General features: G+C 43.1%; 1 protein-coding gene across 3 annotated transcripts; it reads left to right on the plus strand.

The window, feature by feature from the left end:
* Positions 1–359: 359 nt before the first annotated feature.
* On the plus strand, positions 360–21,539 carry LOC117398905 (ras-related protein Rab-2B-like). 3 transcript variants are annotated; one of them, XM_033998007.3, is made up of 8 exons: positions 360–608; positions 3,018–3,089; positions 3,282–3,349; positions 3,994–4,076; positions 8,849–8,941; positions 11,198–11,309; positions 13,960–14,028; positions 19,282–21,539. In XM_033998007.3, the coding sequence occupies exons 1-8, from the start codon at positions 371–373 to the stop codon at positions 19,384–19,386; spliced, it is 840 nt and encodes a 279-aa protein (XP_033853898.3). In that variant the 5' UTR covers positions 360–370; the 3' UTR covers positions 19,387–21,539. The 3 variants fall into 3 exon arrangements, with proteins under 3 accessions (XP_033853898.3, XP_058868492.1, XP_058868491.1); XM_059012509.1 differs by lacking the exon at positions 360–608 and adding an exon at positions 749–768; XM_059012508.1 differs by lacking the exon at positions 360–608 and adding an exon at positions 2,568–2,753.
* Positions 21,540–21,831: the final 292 nt, after the last annotated feature.

Raw genomic sequence — 21,831 nt, forward strand, 5'->3', positions numbered from 1 at the left:
CAAGGAGGTGAAGTGACTTGCTCAGGGTCACACAATGAGTCAGTGGCTGAGGTGGGATTTGAACCGGGGACCTCCTGGTTACAAGCCCGTTTCTTTAACCACTGGACCACACAGCCTCCTAAGGTGAAATGCGGTTGTTGTGAAGTCGGTATGTGATTTCTGCCCATTACAAACTCGAGTTAGTAAATGGAAAATACAAATTACAGTTAATCCCCACCCTCCTCCCGTGGTCACTTCTAAAAGACTCTTGCATCAAATTCAATCGATAAATATTTCATGAGCTGTCGTTCACTAACCCCGCCCCTTCATGAATAATCAATTAGCCCCGCCTCTCTGTGATGCAGTCCCCGCCCCCTGCAGTTCTGCTTGCATGTACAGTGCTGGGTGGTGTAGGGACGCGCTGACAAGTGCAACAATATTCATAGACGATTTAAACCTTAAAAATATATCTATATATATATATAGAGGGGGAAACAAGGAGAACGAAACGTCTATTATAAATAACCTCGAAACAAGACAATACTGTTTGTTCAGTTTCCCTTCACACTGGGAGCCTGTGACGATGTCGTATTTATACCTTTTTAAATACATTATTATAGGAGACACAGGTGCGTATAGTTGATCTTGTTTTTGTTTACTAAAACCGAAACGCAATGATGGTGTGCAGTTTTGTGTTTCATGGCTTGCACTGTGAGGGAGGCGCCCGATGCTGATCGATTCTCGGAAGGGGTTCTTGCCTGGGACCAGAATCCGTGTTTTTTGCGGCCGGTATATTTTGTTTATTGATATGAAGCTTAGTTAGCAATACGGGTTGGCATATAATAAACAGTGTAGTGTTTTGATTTAGTAAAACGTTCCTTTTTTTATTATGGCTGAATTTCTATTTGGTATCTGCTAATAAAGAAACTGTTGGTAGTATTAGTTAATACAACGCTAACAGAAAACGTATTATTATTATTATTATTATTATTATTATTATTATTATTATTATTATTATTATATACTTTTTAATATAAATTAATTGTTTTTAATATTGTTTTGTTTATTTTGCGGTAGCGGTATAAGATTTCTTGGATTTAAGTACTGTTTGAGAATTCGTGATTCTGCAAAGCGGCGCTTTGTATTAACCAAAAAAATGAAATCATATTACAAAAACGAACTTAACTAAAATTTGCTTTTCCAACCGAATCATCAGAAAAAGACATAAACTAAAATACATTTTCACTTCCTGGTCACTTTATTAGAACCGTTTGCTCTGATCACAGCCTTAACATGGCACAGACTCCACAAGGTGTTGGAAGGCGACTCCAGGGATCCATTCACTCATTATTGAGATGGCACAGACTCCACAAGGTGTTGGAAGGCGTCTCCAGGGATCCATTCACTCATTATTGACATGGCACAGACTCCACAAGGTGTTGGAAGGCGACTCCAGGGATCCATTCACTCATTATTGAGATGGCACAGACTCCACAAGGTGTTGGAAGGCGTCTCCAGGGATCCATTCACTCATTATTGACATGGCACAGACTCCACAAGGTGTTGGAAGGTGTCTCCAGGGATCCATTCACTCATTATTGACATGGCACAGACTCCACAAGGTGTTGGAAGGTGTCTTGAGGATCCATTCACATTATTGACATGGCACAGACTCCACAAGGTGTTGGAAGGCGTCTCCAGGGATCCATTGACTCATTATTGACATGGCACAGACTCCACAAGGTGTTGGAAGGTGTCTTGAGGATCCATTCACATTATTGACATGGCACAGACTCCACAAGGTGTTGGAAGGCGTCTCCAGGGATCCATTCACTCATGATTGACATGGCACAGACTCTACAAGGTGTTGGAAGGCGTCTCCAGGGATCCATTCACTCATTATTGACATGGCACAGACTCCACAAGGTGTTGGAAGGCGTCTCCAGGGATCCATTCACTCATTATTGACATGGCACAGACTCCACAAGGTGTTGGAAGGTGTCTCCAGGGATCCATTCACTCATTATTGACAGGGCACAGACTCCACAAGGTGTTGGAAGGTGTCTCCAGGGATCCATTCACTCATGATTGACATGGCACAGACTCCACAAGGTGTTGGAAGGTGTCTCCAGGGATCCATTCACTCATTATTGACATGGCACAGACTCCACAAGGTGTTGGAAGGCGTCTCCAGGGATCCATTCACTCATGATTGACATGGCACAGACTCCACAAGGTGTTGGAAGGTGTCTCCAGGGATCCATTCACTCATTATTGACATGGCACAGACTCCACAAGGTGTTGGAAGGTGTCTCCAGTGATCCATTCACTCATGATTGACATGGCACAGACTCCACAAGGTGTTGGAAGGTGTCTCCAGGGATCCATTCACTCATTATTGACATGGCACAGACTCCACAAGGTGTTGGAAGGTGTCTCCAGGGATCCATTCACTCATTATTGAGATGGCACAGACTCCACAAGGTGTTGGAAGGCGTCTCCAGGGATCCATTCACTCATTATTGACATGGCACAGACTCCACAAGGTGTTGGAAGGCTTCTCCAGGGATCCATTCACTCATGATTGACATGGCACAGACTCCACAAGGTGTTGGAAGGCGTCTCCAGGGATCCATTCACTCATTAATATTTAGGCAGGCAGAGGATGGGGATGACGAAACGTTCAAACAGTTGGATTGAGATCCGGGGATGGCCATGGAAGAAGTCTCTGTCATGCTCCTCAAACCAGTTCTCCTGGACGGGTGCAGTATCGGGTCAGCGTTGTGGGGGGGGGGGTCTGTAGCGGTGCTTAAACTGTTCATTCAGCCTCGCAGAGTAATCAGGGGACCCCAGGTATACCAGAGAACAGGTCCCACACCAGGACAATGCCACCCCAATCGGGGAGACAGACACATCCTAATAAAGTGGACAGGGAGTGTATTACAGCAATAACACCCTGCAGATAATCTGAGCTCATTCCCTCTGTGTTTGGTATTATTGCCCAGTTCTAATTCTGATGTAATTCTCTTCCTTGCTAGGTGTGGGTAAGTCTTGCCTGCTTCTACAGTTCACAGACAAGAGGTTTCAGCCAGTTCATGATCTCACTATAGGTAAGAAGCTAGTTCCATTGAAGATCATTTGGGAAGGGTATAGTTAGCACACTGTGGTCCCATTCTACCAGCCTCACCCCATTGCAGCTGCACTATGCTTGAGCTGCCATTACCCCTCAGTATAATACATTGTCATTGAAGGTAATGCTTTTTTACACTAATTGCTTTGCTTTCCTCTCTTTCCCTTCACAGGGGTTGAGTTTGGAGCAAGAATGATAGACATCAATGGGAAACAGATCAAACTTCAAATCTGGGACACTGTAAGTATTTTAGTACTGACTAAGAGGATGTCAATCAATAGGGAAGCAGCGGCTGATTGGTTAATGAATGGGGTTGGGGGCAATTACACTCTCCCTGTGAAATGACCTAGGAAGTGCAAGACTATCTGAAAGTAAGGCGTGCAAACAGAGGGCTTTCTTTACCCATACCATGTAATTGTCCTGTGCTTCCATTTGCTATATAGGTCTCCAATGTGCAGTTTTGATACACATGTCATAGCAGATTTGCATTTTCATAAAAATAAATCTGGTACTGCACTAGGTTAAAGGAAGCTCTCAGATCAGAGGGATGGGGATCATTTCACCCTGCGGTGATCATGGAAGTGTACTGCTGGATCTAGTGTAGTACTGGATGTTTTAAAATTGAAACACACATGTGTTAAAACAGAATAAATGTAAGATGTATTATGTTCGCTACACTCCCTTTAATAGTTTTTTAATCTTAATATTCCCCCCTTGCTATTTTAGGATGTGTGCTATCATCATTCTGAGTGATTCTGGTAATATCGAGTGAATTTTTCTCAATCTGCATTTACCTAGCTTTGAGTTGCTCTGAGCTTGCCTGGAGAATTCTAACTGCCTCATTCCACTGCAGTGTGTTTGTGTGTTTTGTGATTTTTCTTCAGGCAGGGCAGGAGTCATTCCGATCCATCACCCGCTCGTACTACAGAGGGGCTGCGGGGGCCTTGCTGGTGTATGACATCACCAGGTAAGAGGTCTGTTTGTGACATCACAAGGGCTTGTCACAAGATGTGTGTTTTATTATCCATTGAACTCCTGCTTTTCTATCAAAATGAATTGTATATTCGCCAGAAAGTTTGTCTGTTTGACTTTCTCGAGTTTCTTTTAGTTTTACCTGTGCAGAGTTTAAGAGCAGTGTGTTTGGTTTTATAATTCAGTGGTTAAAGTTATGGATCTGCAAGCTGCTTTGGTATAGTTGTTGTGACCTCCAGCCTCTAGAGGGTGTGGTGGCGCTGGGCCTTGGTGAGTTTTAACGTGTGAAGTTAAAGAGCAGTATGGCAATGCCATCATCCTGTGTGTGGTTCTGCTGCTCCAGTATTAGGGTAGTGCTGTATCATCCTGTGTGTGGTTCTGCTGCTCCAGTATCAGGGTAGTGCTGTGTCATTGTGTGTGGTTCTGCTGCTCCAGTATTAGGGTAGTGCTGTATCATGGTGTGTGGTTCTGCTGCTCCAGTATCAGGGTAGTGCTGTATCATTGTGTGTGGTTCTGCTGCTCCAGTATTAGGGTAGTGCTGTATCATCCTGTGTGGTTCTGCTGCTCCAGTATCAGGGTAGTGCTGTGTCATTGTGTGTGGTTCTGCTGCTCCAGTATTAGGGTAGTGCTGTATCATCCTGTGTGTGGTTCTGCTGCTCCAGTATCAGGGTAGTGCTGTATCATTGTGTGTGGTTCTGCTGCTCCAGTATCAGGGTAGTGCTGTATCATTGTGTGTGGTTCTGCTGCTCCAGTATTAGGGTAGTGCTGTGTCATTGTGTGTGGTTCTGCTGCTCCAGTATTAGGGTAGTGCTGTATCATTGTGTGTGGTTCTGCTGCTCCAGTATTAGGGTAGTGCTGTATCATCCTGTGTGTGGTTCTGCTGCTCCAGTATTAGAGCAGTGCTGTATCATCCTGTGTGTGGTTCTGCTGCTCCAGTATTAGAGCAGTGCTGTATCATTGCGTGTGGTTCTGCTGCTCCAGTATTAGGGTAGTGCTGTATCATCCTGTGTGGTTCTGCTGCTCTAGTATTAGGGTAGTGCTGTATCATCCTGTGTGGTTCTGCTGCTCCAGTATTAGGGTAGTGCTGTATCATCCTGTGTGGTTCTGCTGCTCCAGTATCAGGGTAGTGCTGTATCATTGTGTGTGGTTCTGCTGCTCCAGTATCAGGGTAGTGCTGTATCATTGTGTGTGGTTCTGCTGCTCCAGTATTAGGGTAGTGCTGTGTCATTGTGTGTGGTTCTGCTGCTCCAGTATTAGGGTAGTGCTGTATCATTGTGTGTGGTTCTGCTGCTCCAGTATTAGGGTAGTGCTGTATCATCCTGTGTGTGGTTCTGCTGCTCCAGTATTAGAGCAGTGCTGTATCATCCTGTGTGTGGTTCTGCTGCTCCAGTATTAGAGCAGTGCTGTATCATTGCGTGTGGTTCTGCTGCTCCAGTATTAGGGTAGTGCTGTATCATCCTGTGTGGTTCTGCTGCTCTAGTATTAGGGTAGTGCTGTATCATCCTGTGTGGTTCTGCTGCTCCAGTATTAGGGTAGTGCTGTATCATCCTGTGTGGTTCTGCTGCTCCAGTATTAGGGTAGTGCTGTATCATTGTGTGTGGTTCTGCTGCTCCAGTATCAGGGTAGTGCTGTATCATTGTGTGTGGTTCTGCTGCTCCAGTATTAGGGTAGTGCTGTATCATTGTGTGTGGTTCTGCTGCTCCAGTATTAGGGTAGTGCTGTATCATTGTGTGTGGTTCTGCTGCTCCAGTATTAGGGTAGTGCTGTGTCATTGTGTGTGGTTCTGCTGCTCCAGTATTAGGGTAGTGCTGTATCATTGTGTGTGGTTCTGCTGCTCCAGTATTAGGGTAGTGCTGTATCATTGTGTGTGGTTCTGCTGCTCCAGTATTAGGGTAGTGCTGTGTCATTGTGTGTGGTTCTGCTGCTCCAGTATTAGGGTAGTGCTGTGTCATTGTGTGTGGTTCTGCTGCTCCAGTATTAGAGCAGTGCTGTATCATTGTGTGTGGTTCTGCTGCTCCAGTATTAGGGTAGCGCTGTGTCATTGTGTGTGGTTCTGCTGCTCCAGTATTAGGGTAGTGCTGTATCATCCTGTGTGTGGTTCTGCTGCTCCAGTATTAGGGTAGTGCTGTATCATCCTGTGTGGTTCTGCTGCTCCAGTATCAGGGTAGTGCTGTATCATTGTGTGTGGTTCTGCTGCTCCAGTATTAGGGTAGTGCTGTATCATCCTGTGTGGTTCTGCTGCTCCAGTATTAGGGTAGTTCTGTATCATCCTGTGTGGTTCTGCTGCTCCAGTATTAGGGTAGTGCTGTATCATCCTGTGTGGTTCTGCTGCTCCAGTATCAGGGTAGTGCTGTGTCATTGTGTGTGGTTCTGCTGCTCCAGTATCAGGGTAGTGCTGTATCATCCTGTGTGGTTCTGCTGCTCCAGTATTAGGGTAGTGCTGTGTCATTGTGTGTGGTTCTGCTGCTCCAGTATTAGGGTAGTGCTGTGTCATTGTGTGTGGTTCTGCTGCTCCAGTATTAGGGTAGTGCTGTGTCATTGTGTGTGGTTCTGCTGCTCCAGTATTAGGGTAGTGCTGTGTCATTGTGTGTGGTTCTGCTGCTCCAGTATTAGGGTAGTGCTGTGTCATTGTGTGTGGTTCTGCTGCTCCAGTATTAGGGTAGTGCTGTGTCATTGTGTGTGGTTCTGCTGCTCCAGTATTAGGGTAGTTCTGTATCATCCTGTGTGGTTCTGCTGCTCCAGTATTAGGGTAGTGCTGTATCATCCTGTGTGGTTCTGCTGCTCCAGTATCAGGGTAGTGCTGTGTCATTGTGTGTGGTTCTGCTGCTCCAGTATTAGAGCAGTGCTGTATCATTGTGTGTGGTTCTGCTGCTCCAGTATCAGGGTAGTGCTGTATCATTGTGTGTGGTTCTGCTGCTCCAGTATTAGGGTAGTGCTGTATCATCCTGTGTGGTTCTGCTGCTCCAGTATCAGGGTAGTGCTGTGTCATTGTGTGTGGTTCTGCTGCTCCAGTATTAGGGTAGTGCTGTATCATCCTGTGTGGTTCTGCTGCTCCAGTATCAGGGTAGTGCTGTGTCATTGTGTGTGGTTCTGCTGCTCCAGTATTAGGGTAGTGCTGTGTCATTGTGTGTGGTTCTGCTGCTCCAGTATTAGAGCAGTGCTGTATCATCCTGTGTGGTTCTGCTGCTCCAGTATTAGGGTAGTTCTGTATCATCCTGTGTGGTTCTGCTGCTCCAGTATTAGGGTAGTGCTGTATCATTGTGTGTGGTTCTGCTGCTCCAGTATTAGGGTAGTGCTGTGTCATTGTGTGTGGTTCTGCTGCTCCAGTATTAGGGTAGTGCTGTATCATCCTGTGTGGTTCTGCTGCTCCAGTATTAGGGTAGTGCTGTGTCATTGTGTGTGGTTCTGCTGCTCCAGTATTAGGGTAGTGCTGTGTCATCCTGTGTGGTTCTGCTGCTCCAGTATCAGGGTAGTGCTGTATCATTGTGTGTGGTTCTGCTGCTCCAGTATTAGGGTAGTGCTGTGTCATTGTGTGTGGTTCTGCTGCTCCAGTATCAGGGTAGTGCTGTATCATCCTGTGTGGTTCTGCTGCTCCAGTATTAGGGTAGTGCTGTGTCATTGTGTGTGGTTCTGCTGCTCCAGTATTAGGGTAGTGCTGTGTCATCCTGTGTGGTTCTGCTGCTCCAGTATCAGGGTAGTGCTGTATCATTGTGTGTGGTTCTGCTGCTCCAGTATTAGGGTAGTGCTGTATCATTGTGTGTGGTTCTGCTGCTCCAGTATTAGGGTAGTGCTGTATCATCCTGTGTGGTTCTGCTGCTCCAGTATCAGGGTAGTGCTGTGTCATTGTGTGTGGTTCTGCTGCTCCAGTATTAGGGTAGTGCTGTGTCATCCTGTGTGGTTCTGCTGCTCCAGTATTAGGGTAGTGCTGTATCATTGTGTGTGGTTCTGCTGCTCCAGTATTAGGGTAGTGCTGTATCATCCTGTGTGGTTCTGCTGCTCCAGTATTAGGGTAGTGCTGTATCATTGTGTGTGGTTCTGCTGCTCCAGTATTAGGGTAGTGCTGTATCATCCTGTGTGGTTCTGCTGCTCCAGTATTAGGGTAGTGCTGTATCATTGTGTGTGGTTCTGCTGCTCCAGTATTAGGGTAGTGCTGTATCATCCTGTGTGGTTCTGCTGCTCCAGTATTAGGGTAGTGCTGTATCATCCTGTGTGGTTCTGCTGCTCCAGTATTAGGGTAGTGCTGTATCATCCTGTGTGGTTCTGCTGCTCCAGTATTAGGGTAGTGCTGTATCATTGTGTGTGGTTCTGCTGCTCCAGTATTAGGGTAGTGCTGTGTCATTGTTCTCTTTGTTTTTGTTTTGTTTATCTGGCTCTGAGCTCGTCTGGAGAATCCTACATGCCGGGCACTGAACAGCATTCCATTCAGATCATGTGACAAAATGACCTTTCAACTTGGTTGGTCCCGCCTCCTCATCCACTCTTTAAAGTATGTTGAAAAATCACATGATCTGAATGGAATGCGGAAGGCTGTTCAGAGCCCAGCAGTTAGGATTCTCCAGACAAGATCAGAGCAGCTCAGCCGGGTAAAGGTAGATTTATAGAAAAATGAACTCAAGATTGAAAACGGGACCCAGAAGCACTCAGAATGACTGTAACCACCATAACAAGGGAAAGTTGGACAAATACACAGTTCAGCAGTTCACCACAGAGGGGCGGCAGTGTACTGCAGTGTGAATGATGCTTTTTTTTTTAACACCTTTTTAACAGAAGGGAGACGTTTAACCATTTAACCTCCTGGCTGGAAGACGCCAGACAGCATGCCAGCTCCAATATGGTGATCATGCTGATCGGAAACAAAAGGTAAGAAACTCTGAAGTCCAACTCGCTGTTCGAAACCCCATCTACAATTCAGCTGGCTTCTTCAACCCCATCTACAATTCAGCTGGCTTCTTCAACCCCATCTACAATTCAGCTGGCTTCTTCAACTCCATCTACAATTCAGCTGGCTTCTTCAACCCCATCTACAATTCAGCTGGCTTCTTAAACCCCATCTACAATTCAGCTAGCTTCTTAAACCCCATCTACAATTCAGCTGGCCTCTTAAACTCCATCTACAATTCAGCTGGCTTCTTTTTTTTTTTTTTTTTTTTTTCAGTGCCATGTGTAATACTGTAATAAATCCCTCCCTCCTTTCAGAGTGTTTGACTAGAGGTCTTTATTGTTCATTGTGCACCGGTCTGCAGGGGCTTTCTGCTCCATGACATCATTTTCACTTTATTCTTTGCTTCTGACCAGAGATTTCCAAGCTGAGGAAAATCCAATGAAACGGGTGTCAATCATACCTGACGCTTTCCCATTGCTCTTTGGATAGCTCCGCCCCTCTCAATCACAGCTGGTCACAAACGACTCCTAAACTGAAACCTGTTGTGTGATTAACAAGGTGTTCCAATGAGGAACCCCAGGAAATACTCTACAAGGGGAGGGACTGACTCGTTTGTGAGCCCCTGAAAAATACCTGTTGTAAGAAGCAGAGCAATCCTATGAAACAGACACACATACATACATGCTGTTCATATGTGTCATGATCAACACCATTTACATCATACTGTAGCTCTAACACACACAGTCACTCACACAGACACGCTCAATCACACACACACTCACACAGACACACATACTCACGCAGATACTCACACAGACACAGACACAGATGCTTTGCTTTTACCCATAAAAACTCCCACTTCCAGTTTTAGTTAATGACGCAATGCATTCTGGTACTTGTAGTCCTGCATCTCTAAGTAAAAGAGAGAGAGATGCCAGCTGCCCTTATAAAGGTTTACCACTGTATTTTGCACTGTATTTTATATTTTATTTATTTATTGTATTTGTGTAGCGTTTTTATACAAACGTACCGCAAAGCACTGTACAGTACATAGCAGAAAAAAAAGAACAAACCACAATACATTTGTTCAGCATGTCACACATACAGCTGCCACAGCCAGATCATTTAAATAACACATAATACAAAAGCAGCAGTTTTAAAGTTACATTAAAACCCACTAAGATAAGAAAGCCATTTTATAAAAGTCTGTTTTTAGTCTTAACTTGAAAACTGTAACGGTCCCAGCTTCCGTGACAAACGAAGGCAGAGCATTCCATAATTTCAGAGCTCTTCGAGATAAAGCCCTACCTCCCGTGTTGCTTTTGTTGACCCTGTGAATAACCAGCAGCCCCACATCCTGTGATCTCGGAGTGCGGTTTGGAAGATACGGGGTCAGTTACTCCTGCAAATAACTAGGTGCTAATCCATTCAGGGCCTTGTAAGTTAACAGCAACATCTTAAAATCAATTCTATACTGCACAGGGAGCCAGTGTAAAGAGACCAAAACAGGGGTAATATGTTCACTTTTCCTAGCTTTAGTCAGAATTCTAGCGGCGGTATTCTGAACAAGCTGCAAGCGGGATACCACATGTTTTGGAACACCAGAAAAAAGTGCATTCCAATAATCAATTCTAGATGAAACAGAGGCATGCCTTAGTCTCTCGGCATCAGATGCAGAAATAATTGGTCTAAGTTTGGCTATATTTCTCAAATGGTAAAAAAATACGAGTCTGAAATGCGAAGGTGACCACCAAACTCTAAAGCTCTGTATTTTGCACTGTTTCCCGCATGCTTTTTTCCATGGTTATACTATAATATTTACCATAGTTTATCATGGTTTGCCATGTTTTTTTAATATGCTTTACTATACCTTTCTGCTTTGCAATGCTTGCCAATGCTTAACCATGCTTTCACTGTGCTTTATTACACTGTGCTATGCATTTACTATGGGAGACTTTTCTAAGGGTCTAAGTGATACAGGTATGCAATAGATCTACATCACCTATAAAGCTTTAGGCTAATAAAATAAATACAATTTATTGACAACAGAACTGTTGCTGGCTAGTTGACATTGTGGATAGTCTTATAAAAGTTTCCCATAGTAAAAGCAAAGTGTAAAAAGGAATTGTGAAGGCATGGTAGAGCATAGGTAAGCATTGCTTCTGCTACGTTTAAAAGGTGATGTAGGTCGTTTGTCTGTCCGTTGTTTTCCTGCTCGTTTCTCCGGACTCCAGTGACCTGGAATTGCGGCGAGATGTCGGGAGGGAGGAGGGGGAGGCGTTCGCCAGGGAGCACGGCCTGATCTTCATGGAAACATCGGCCAAGACTGCAGCCAATGTGGAGGAGGTAGGAACCAGGATCACTCTGTGTGTGGAGCACACAGCCAGAACCAGGATCACTCTGTGTGTGGAGCACACAGCCAGAACCAGGATCACTCTGTGTGTGGAGCACACAGCCAGAACCAGGATCACTCTGTGTGGAGGGCACAGCTAGAACCAGGATCAGTGTGTGTGTGGAGCACACAGCCAGAGCCAGGATCAGTGAGTGTGTGTGTGTGTGTGTGTGTGTGTGTGTGTGTGTGGAGGGCACAGCTAGAACCAGGATCAGTGTGTGTGTGGAGCACACAGCCAGAGCCAGGATCAGTGTGTGTGTGTGTGTGGAGCGCACAGCCAGAACCAGGATCAGTGTGTGTGTGGAGCGCACAGCTAGAACCAGGATCACTCTGTGTGGAGCACACAGTACAGGATTTACTGTTGAAAAGATTACAGTTAAACTAGATACTGCTATTAATTGAAATGTGTTCTTTAAGGACAACCTGCTTAAAGTGATTGCAGCTGACAAAATAATTGTATAAATCTGACCCATTTTGCACTTTGATTAACTGCATAGCTCTTATATGTTTTGAAAGAAACACATGTTCTAGCAAACATGTATTTCATTCTAAAACATGCAATCTGGTACTGCTTTAGGTTAAAGGAAGCTCTCAGTTTCTATGCCTTATTCTCCGGTTATCTGTTTGCACTTCCTGGGTCACCTCAGCAGTGTCTCCTGGGTCACTGGCTGAAAGCACGTCAGTCACGAGGGGAAGCAGCTGATTGGTTATTGACAGGGAAGTGCAGCACTAACTGAAAGCATGGCTTTCAAACAGATTTCTTTAATCCAGTGCAGTACCAGTGTCCTAGGAAATAAGTTGATCAGGAAATAATTTGATCAAGCTCTAGAATTTAAAGGGGAGGTTCCGTTCTAATGTCTATGAGCTTAGGCTGGGAAATAAGTGGCTCAAGCCCAGGAAATAAGTACATCGGGTGTATTAACTAACAGTAAATCATTTTTAATGAATTTTGTAAGTATAATTTATATTTATAAGTAGATCGGATATATTCGACAGTATGACGCTAGATAAGGGAATGTGAATATCGCTGTAGATCAGATATATTAGCCTAACAAAAAATAAATAATTTTTAATGAATTTTGTAAGTATAATTTACATTAACATGTAGATCGGATATATTCGACAGTATGACGCTAGATAAGGTAATGTGAATATCGCTGTAATATATATTAGCAGCAAATAAATCATTTAAAATGAAATTTGTAAGTAGCCTGTGATATTAATGTGTAATTCTGTTTGTGTAACAAATGTTAACTAGCAAAATGTGTTGCGTATTGACGTTATTTTGCATTTCTGGAGGTGTTCTTGTTTTGGGAAGCACTACAGTATGGACAGCAGGTATGCGAGTGATTGTCCAAAAGTTAAAGCATGAGTTTCAATCATGGAAAAAATTAAGCTCCCTGCTGCGATCACTAACTATGCCACGGTGCACATCAATCACATGATGTACTTGAAAAACGTTGCTTATACAGTATTATTATTTTATATTTGTTCTTTCATTTATCTTTACATACAGTACTTTGTATAATTAGGACAGAAAACAAACATCATGCATGTATTTCAATTACAAGTGTGGGAAGAAACCAATACATTAATTAGTTAAACAGTAGAGAGTTAACGTCTTTGGTAAACCGTGGTAAATACCTGTAGTTCAATACCAACCAAGATAGCTATTGTAAGAAAGAGAGATCATACAGTATATGTAGGCTACTGTATATCAGCATGATTTTAAAAATGGTAAATTCCTGCAGTGCAGCCACCATGTAAGACATAACGAGCAATCATATCTACCAATACGTTTTTCATTTCTGTATTTGTCCTATCAAGAGGATTTGACAGGGTCACAAATCACAGTACAAATCTTATCCCTTAGTAATACTATATATTACTGCAAGGAATACAATTGTCACGTTTATGAAGAATATGGCATTTATGTTAATGTATTGTGTGCAAACAATACAACCTTGTTACTAATATTATTGATGTGGCATGTCATTAGATTATATTACTGAAACATTTTCATTTTGATTAAAGATTGACAACATTTTGACGTGTAAAATAATTTAATATATAAATAAATCACCGCGATCATGCATAAACTACATCAGATTGACAACGATGTTATAGAAACATAAAAAGACAGGGGTTTAAAACATTTTGCCGAATAAAGAGCCGTCGATCACACATTTTAAAGTTCATACGAACACGCACCAACACACACAGACTAGTAAATAAAACGGCCAGATAAAAATAACAAGCCATGCAGTGAACCTCCCCTTTAATCAAACTTTAATCTACTTTTGCCTTACTGCGCTCGCGCGATCAACTTATTTCCCGGTCAACTTATTTCCTACGACACCGGATATCATGTTAACAAAAAAAAAATCATGTTTGGTATAACATGTGTTTCTTTCAAAACTGCCCATTTGAGACACACCCTGCAAGCTATGAAATTGTTTGTAGCTGCAAGCGCTTTTTATAGGACTGTTCTGCGTTTTGGTTGAGTTTTATCCTTAATCTCTAGAGTTTCTCCGACTTGCTTGCAGGCCAGGGAGGTTCTGTGTTAGTATCTTTTAGAAGATGAATCTGACTTCTGTTTCCTAGGCATTTATAGACACTGCCAAAGAGGTATACCATAAGATCCAGCACGGGCTATTTGATGTAAACAACGAGGTAGGTGCATTTTTCAAGTGTTCCTGGACTAGAGTTCAGTTAACGTGATTGCAGCTGACAAAATAATTCCATACATCTTCCCTCAGCTACACATCTCTCAAAGTGCATCTTCTATCAGCTACACATCTCTCAAAGTGCATCTTCCCTCAGCTACACATCTCTCAAAGTGCATCTTCCCTCAGCTACACATCTCTCAAAGTGCATCTTCCCTCAGCTACACATCTCTCAAAGTGCATCTTCCCTCAGCTACACATCTCTCAAAGTGCATCTTCCCTTAGCTACACATCTCTCAAAGTGCATCTTCTATCAGCTACACATCTCTCAAAGTGCATCTTCCCTCAGCTACACATCTCTCAAAGTGCATCTTCTATCAGCTACACATCTCTCAAAGTGCATCTTCCCTCAGCTACACATCTCTCAAAGTGCATCTTCCCTCAGCTACACATCTCTCAAAGTGCATCTTCTATCAGCTACACATCTCCCAAAGTGCATCTTCCCTCAGCTACACATCTCTCAAAGTGCATCTTCTATCAGCTACACATCTCCCAAAGTGCATCTTCCCTCAGCTACACATCTCTCAAAGTGCATCTTCCATCAGCTACACATCTCTCAAAGTGCATCTTCCCTCAGCTACACATCTCTCAAAGTGCATCTTCTATCAGCTACACATCTCTCAAAGTGCATCTTCCCTTAGCTACACATCTCTCAAAGTGCATCTTCTATCAGCTACACATCTCTCAAAGTGCATCTTCCCTCAGCTACACCACTCTCAAAGTGCATCTTCTATCAGCTACACATCTCTCAAAGTGCATCTTCCCTCAGCTACACATCTCTCAAAGTGCATCTTCCCTCAGCTACACATCTCTCAAAGTGCATCTTCCATCAGCTACACATCTCTCAAAGTGCATCTTCCCTCAGCTACACATCTCTCAAAGTGCATCTTCTATCAGCTACACATCTCTCAAAGTGCATCTTCCCTTAGCTACACATCTCTCAAAGTGCATCTTCTATCAGCTACACATCTCTCAAAGTGCATCTTCCCTCAGCTACACCACTCTCAAAGTGCATCTTCTATCAGCTACACATCTCTCAAAGTGCATCTTCCCTCAGCTACACATCTCTCAAAGTGCATCTTCTATCAGCTACACATCTCTCAAAGTGCATCTTCCCTCAGCTACACATCTCTCAAAGTGCATCTTCTATCAGCTACACATCTCTCAAAGTGCATCTTCCCTTAGCTACACATCTCTCAAAGTGCATCTTCTATCAGCTACACATCTCTCAAAGTGCATCTTCCCTCAGCTACACATCTCTCAAAGTGCATCTGCCCTCAGCTACACATCTCTCAAAGTGCATCTGCCCTCAGCTACACATCTCTCAAAGTGCATCTTCTATCAGCTACACATCTCTCAAAGTGCATCTTCCCTCAGCTACACATCTCTCAAAGTGCATCTTCCCTCAGCTACACATCTCTCAAAATGCATCTTCCCTCAGCTACACATCTCTCAAAGTGCATCTTCCCTCAGCTACACATCTCTCAAAGTGCATCTTCCCTCAGCTACACATCTCTCAAAGTGCATCTTCCCTCAGCTACACACCTCTCAAAGTGCATCTTCCCTCAGCTACACATCTCTCAAAGTGCATCTTCCCTCAGCTACACATCTCTCAAAGTGCATCTTCCCTCAGCTACACATCTCTCAAAGTGCATCTTCCCTCAGCTACACATCTCTCAAAGTGCATCTTCTATCAGCTACACATCTCTCAAAGTGCATCTTCCCTCAGCTACACATCTCTCAAAGTGCATCTTCCCTCAGCTACACATCTCTCAAAGTGCATCTTCCCTCAGCTACACATCTCTCAAAGTGCATCTTCCCTCAGCTACACATCTCTCAAAGTGCATCTTCTATCAGCTACACATCTCTCAAAGTGCATCTTCCCTCAGCTACACATCTCTCAAAGTGCATCTTCCCTCAGCTACACATCTCTCAAAGTGCATCTTCCATCAGCTACACATCTCTCAAAGTGCATCTTCCCTCAGCTACACATCTCTCAAAGTGCATCTTCTATCAGCTACACATCTCTCAAAGTGCATCTTCCCTCAGCTACACCACTCTCAAAGTGCATCTTCTATCAGCTACACATCTCTCAAAGTGCATCTTCCCTCAGCTACACATCTCTCAAAGTGCATCTTCTATCAGCTACACATCTCTCAAAGTGCATCTTCCCTCAGCTACACATCTCTCAAAGTGCATCTTCTATCAGCTACACATCTCTCAAAGTGCATCTTCCCTTAGCTACACATCTCTCAAAGTGCATCTTCTATCAGCTACACATCTCTCAAAGTGCATCTTCCCTCAGCTACACATCTCTCAAAGTGCATCTGCCCTCAGCTACACATCTCTCAAAGTGCATCTGCCCTCAGCTACACATCTCTCAAAGTGCATCTTCTATCAGCTACACATCTCTCAAAGTGCATCTTCCCTCAGCTACACATCTCTCAAAGTGCATCTTCCCTCAGCTACACATCTCTCAAAATGCATCTTCCCTCAGCTACACATCTCTCAAAGTGCATCTTCCCTCAGCTACACATCTCTCAAAGTGCATCTTCCCTCAGCTACACATCTCTCAAAGTGCATCTTCCCTCAGCTACACACCTCTCAAAGTGCATCTTCCCTCAGCTACACATCTCTCAAAGTGCATCTTCCCTCAGCTACACATCTCTCAAAGTGCATCTTCCCTCAGCTACACATCTCTCAAAGTGCATCTTCCCTCAGCTACACATCTCTCAAAGTGCATCTTCTATCAGCTACACATCTCTCAAAGTGCATCTTCCCTCAGCTACACATCTCTCAAAGTGCATCTTCCCTCAGCTACACATCTCTCAAAGTGCATCTTCCCTCAGCTACACATCTCTCAAAGTGCATCTTCCCTCAGCTACACATCTCTCAAAGTGCATCTTCTATCAGCTACACATCTCTCAAAGTGCATCTTCCCTCAGCTACACATCTCTCAAAGTGCATCTTCCCTCAGCTACACATCTCTCAAAGTGCATCTTCCATCAGCTACACATCTCTCAAAGTGCATCTTCCCTCAGCTACACATCTCTCAAAGTGCATCTTCTATCAGCTACACATCTCTCAAAGTGCATCTTCCCTCAGCTACACATCTCTCAAAGTGCATCTTCTATCAGCTACACATCTCTCAAAGTGCATCTTCTATCAGCTACACATCTCTCAAAGTGCATCTGCCCTCAGCTACACATCTCTCAAAGTGCATCTTCTATCAGCTACACATCTCTCAAAGTGCATCTTCTATCAGCTACACATCTCTCAAAGTGCATCTTCCCTCAGCTACACATCTCTCAAAGTGCATCTTCCCTCAGCTACACATCTCTCAAAGTGCATCTTCCCTCAGCTACACATCTCTCAAAGTGCATCTTCTATCAGCTACACATCTCTCAAAGTGCATCTTCCCTCAGCTACACATCTCTCAAAGTGCATCTTCCCTCAGCTACACATCTCTCAAAGTGCATCTTCCCTCAGCTACACATCTCTCAAAGTGCATCTTCCCTCTGCTACACATCTCTCAAAGTGCATCTTCCCTTAGCTACACATCTCTCAAAGTGCATCTTCTATCAGCTACACATCTCTCAAAGTGCATCTTCCCTCAGCTACACATCTCTCAAAGTGCATCTTCTATCAGCTACACATCTCCCAAAGTGCATCTTCCCTCAGCTACACATCTCTCAAAGTGCATCTTCTATCAGCTACACATCTCTCAAAGTGCATCTTCCCTCAGCTACACATCTCTCAAAGTGCATCTTCTATCAGCTACACATCTCTCAAAGTGCATCTTCCCTCAGCTACACCACTCTCAAAGTGCATCTTCTATCAGCTACACCACTCTCAAAGTGCATCTTCCCTCAGCTACACATCTCTCAAAGTGCATCTTCCCTCAGCTACACCACTCTCAAAGTGCATCTTCTATCAGCTACACCACTCTCAAAGTGCATCTTCCCTCAGCTACACATCTCTCAAAGTGCATCTTCTATCAGCTACACATCTCTCAAAGTGCATCTTCCCTCAGCTACACATCTCTCAAAGTGCATCTTCTATCAGCTACACATCTCTCAAAGTGCATCTTCCCTCAGCTACACATCTCTCAAAGTGCATCTTCTATCAGCTACACATCTCTCAAAGTGCATCTTCCCTCAGCTACACATCTCTCAAAGTGCATCTTCTATCAGCTACACATCTCTCAAAGTGCATCTTCTATCAGCTACACCACTCTCAAAGTGCATCTTCCCTCAGCTACACATCTCTCAAAGTGCATCTGCCCTCAGCTACACATCTCTCAAAGTGCATCTTCTATCAGCTACACATCTCTCAAAGTGCATCTTCCCTCAGCTACACATCTCTCAAAGTGCATCTTCTATCAGCTACACATCTCTCAAAGTGCATCTTCCCTCAGCTACACATCTCTCAAAGTGCATCTTCTATCAGCTACACATCTCTCAAAGTGCATCTTCCCTCAGCTACACATCTCTCAAAGTGCATCTTCTATCAGCTACACATCTCTCAAAGTGCATCTTCCCTCAGCTACACATCTCTCAAAGTGCATCTTCCCTCAGCTACACATCTCTCAAAGTGCATCTGCCCTCAGCTACACATCTCTCAAAGTGCATCTTCTATCAGCTACACATCTCTCAAAGTGCATCTTCTATCAGCTACACATCTCTCAAAGTGCATCTTCTATCAGCTACACATCTCTCAAAGTGCAGTTTGGAAGGATTGTTATAGTAAACATGGATTTGGAACTGCGCTAGATTCAAGAAGTCTCTGTTTGCACAAGCCATGCTTTCAGATAGTGCTGCACTTCCTTGGTCACCTGGAGGGTGGAATTGTCCCCTCCCCTTCAGTCTTTCCTGTTATTAACTAATCCGCTGCTTCCTCTATTGATTGACATGCATTCAGCCAGTGACCTAGGAGAGACTGCTGAAGTGACCCAGGAAGTGCAAGTGTAGGAGATATCCTGAGAATAAGGTGTAGAAACTGAGAACTTTCTTTAAACTAGTAGGAAACATCATGTTTTAAACCGAAAATACATTTCTTTCAAAACTGCACATTTGAGACCTATGTTGCTAATAGAAGTGCACACATAAGTAACATTAATGGAATTATTTTGTTAACTTTAAAAATAAATCCATGAATAAATAACACAAAAACATTTTTAAATTGTCTTTTTCAATTTCAGGCAAACGGTATTAAGATTGGACCTCAGCACTCACCGTCTCAGATGGACCGATCTGGAACATACCAAAAACCATCTGAAGCAGGGGGGGACTCCGGTTGCTGCTAGACTGTACCATTTAAAATTTAAAATGCCTTTCTCTCCCCTCTTCCCCTCGAATATAAAATAAATAAAATGCCTTTCCCTTTTAAGGGATTATATTGCAGTGTCAAACAGGACTGTGGGGCTCTGTCTGTCTGCAGCTTTAATGAAACTAGACTCTGTTAGATTGTAGTAAACTAACACAGACACCAAGAAGGGATTCTATTGTAGAGTCAAACTGAACAGGATTGTGGGGCTCTGTAGCTTTAATGCAACTAAACTCTTTTCAGAATGTAGTAAACTAACACAGACACCAAGAAGAAGGGATTATATTGTAGCGTCAAACTGACACTTTAATATACAAATATGTGGGCTTTAAATTAAGCTGTGGTTTTTATTTGTTATTGTATTATAGTACTGTTTTTATTATGTTTAACATGGAAGTGTACATACATTAAAATGGTTCAACGTTATTAATTGTTTAATTTTTAATGATCTGTAGAATGCCCCTGTGCTATACGACGCTTCCATTAAAATATGAACAGAGTATAAGAAATAAACAAGTCAATATGCTTCCTGTATTACATACATTACTGGAGGAATATGATCTTTTCAATAAAGAAAATTATTTAAATTTCAAACTTCTTGTTGTTGATAAATGAAATGGTAGCTGTATCAGTCCAGAGATGAAGGGGACGTGATACCGTTTATTGGACTAACTATTTGTACCTTAAAGTCCTCAATAACTATAGGCCAATCTCCAACCTACCATTCTTAGATAAGGTTCTAGAGAGAGTCGTTGCAATTCAATTACAAACATTCCTAACTGTTAATGGAATATTCGAGAAGTTTCATAAGAACGTTTACAAACGAGAGGAGGCCATTCAGCCCATCTTGCTCGTTTGGTTCAGTCTGGTTTTCGTGCTGCACATAGCACTGAGACGGCCCTTGTCAGAGTTGTGAATGATCTGCTGATAAGCTCCGACTCGGGCTTTCCATCAGTTTTAATTCTTCTATATTTTAAGTGCTGCCTTTGATACTGTAGACCATTCCATCCTACTGAATCATCTTGAAAGCACAGTAGGACTGTCTTATCCTGGTTCAAATCTTACCTTCCTGATAGGTTTCAGTTGGTCTCTATTGGGAGGTAAAATCTGCATTATCGGAAGCTGTCTGTGGTGTTCCACAGAGCTCCATTCTAGGTCCCTTGCTGTTTTCATTATATATGCTATCGTTAGGTGACATTATCCGCAGACACGGAGTGAACTTCCATTGCTGTGCTGATGATACCCAGCTAGATTTGTCCCTAAAGCCAGGAATGTCTTCTGCCTGGGTGTTATTAGCTACTTGCCTTACCGACATCAAGCATTGGATGTCACAGAATTTTCTAATGTTGAATTCAGATAAAACAGAGGTTATGCTAGTGGGCTGACAGAACCAACTAAAAGGAAATGTGGGATTACATGAGCTCGACCCTTCCAGTCTCTCACCAAAACTTAAACTAGAAATTAAGAGTTTGGGGGTCATCTTTGATCCTGATCTCTCATTTGAAACTCATATTAGGTAAGTTACTAAAGTATCTTTTTACCATTTGAGAAATATAGCCAAACTCAGATCAATTATTTCTGCATCTGATGCCGAGAGACTAAGGCATGCCTCTGTTTCATCTAGAATTGATTATTGTAATGCACTTTTCTCTGGTGTCCCAAAACGTGTGGTATCCCGCTTGCAGCTTGTTCAGAATACCGCCGCTAGAATTCTGACAAAAACCAGGGAAAGTGAACATATTACCCCTGTTCTGGCCTCTTTACACTGGCTTCCTGTGCAGTATAGAATTGATTTTAAGATGTTGCTGTTAACTTACCCATTAAGGCCCTGAATGGATTAGCACCTAGTTATCTGCTGGTTATTCACAGGGTCAACAAAAGCAACACAGGAGGTAGGGCATTATCTCGAAGAGCTCCGAAATTCTGGAATGCTCTGCCTTCGTTTGTCAGGGAAGCTGGGACCGTTACAGTTTTCAAGTTAAGACTAAAATCTTAGTGGGTTTTAATGTAACTTTAAAACTGCTGCTTTTGTATTATGTGTATACTGTTATTTAAATGTGTTATTTAAATGGTCTGATTGTGTCAGTCGTATGAGTGACATGCTATACAAATGTATTGTGGTTTGTTCTTTTTTTCTGCTATGTACTGTACAGTGCTTTGCGATACTTTTGTATAAAAAGCAATATATTAATGCAATAAATAAATAAAATAATGAAAATATTTAACTTAAAAGAAATATTGTTTTGAAAAAAAAAGCAAAAAGTTTGTAATTTATAATGTTCCCCAGAGTGTTTTGAAAAATGGACACCATTTCCAAGATGCTACTGGAAAAAATAGGTCTTTAGTGAATTTCTATAGCAAGGGAGTCAACTACAGCAAGAGAATGCCTGGTCCTGGGGCAGCATCCCACTGAAAAGTGCTTGGT

The sequence above is a fragment of the Acipenser ruthenus genome, chromosome 44, assembly GCF_902713425.1.
Source record: "Acipenser ruthenus chromosome 44, fAciRut3.2 maternal haplotype, whole genome shotgun sequence".
NCBI classification, from domain to species: domain Eukaryota; kingdom Metazoa; phylum Chordata; class Actinopteri; order Acipenseriformes; family Acipenseridae; genus Acipenser; species Acipenser ruthenus.

Excerpts from the sequence above, each read along its gene's own strand:
- LOC117398905 (XM_033998007.3), top strand. The coding sequence starts at position 371 with ATGTACAGTGCTGGGTGGTGTAGGGACGCGCTGACAAGTGCAACAATA. Across the intron at positions 3,350-3,993 it reads AACTTCAAATCTGGGACACT|GCAGGGCAGGAGTCATTCCG; the intron begins GTAAGTATTTTA and ends ATTTTTCTTCAG. Across the intron at positions 14,029-19,281 it reads TATTTGATGTAAACAACGAG|GCAAACGGTATTAAGATTGG; the intron begins GTAGGTGCATTT and ends TTTCAATTTCAG.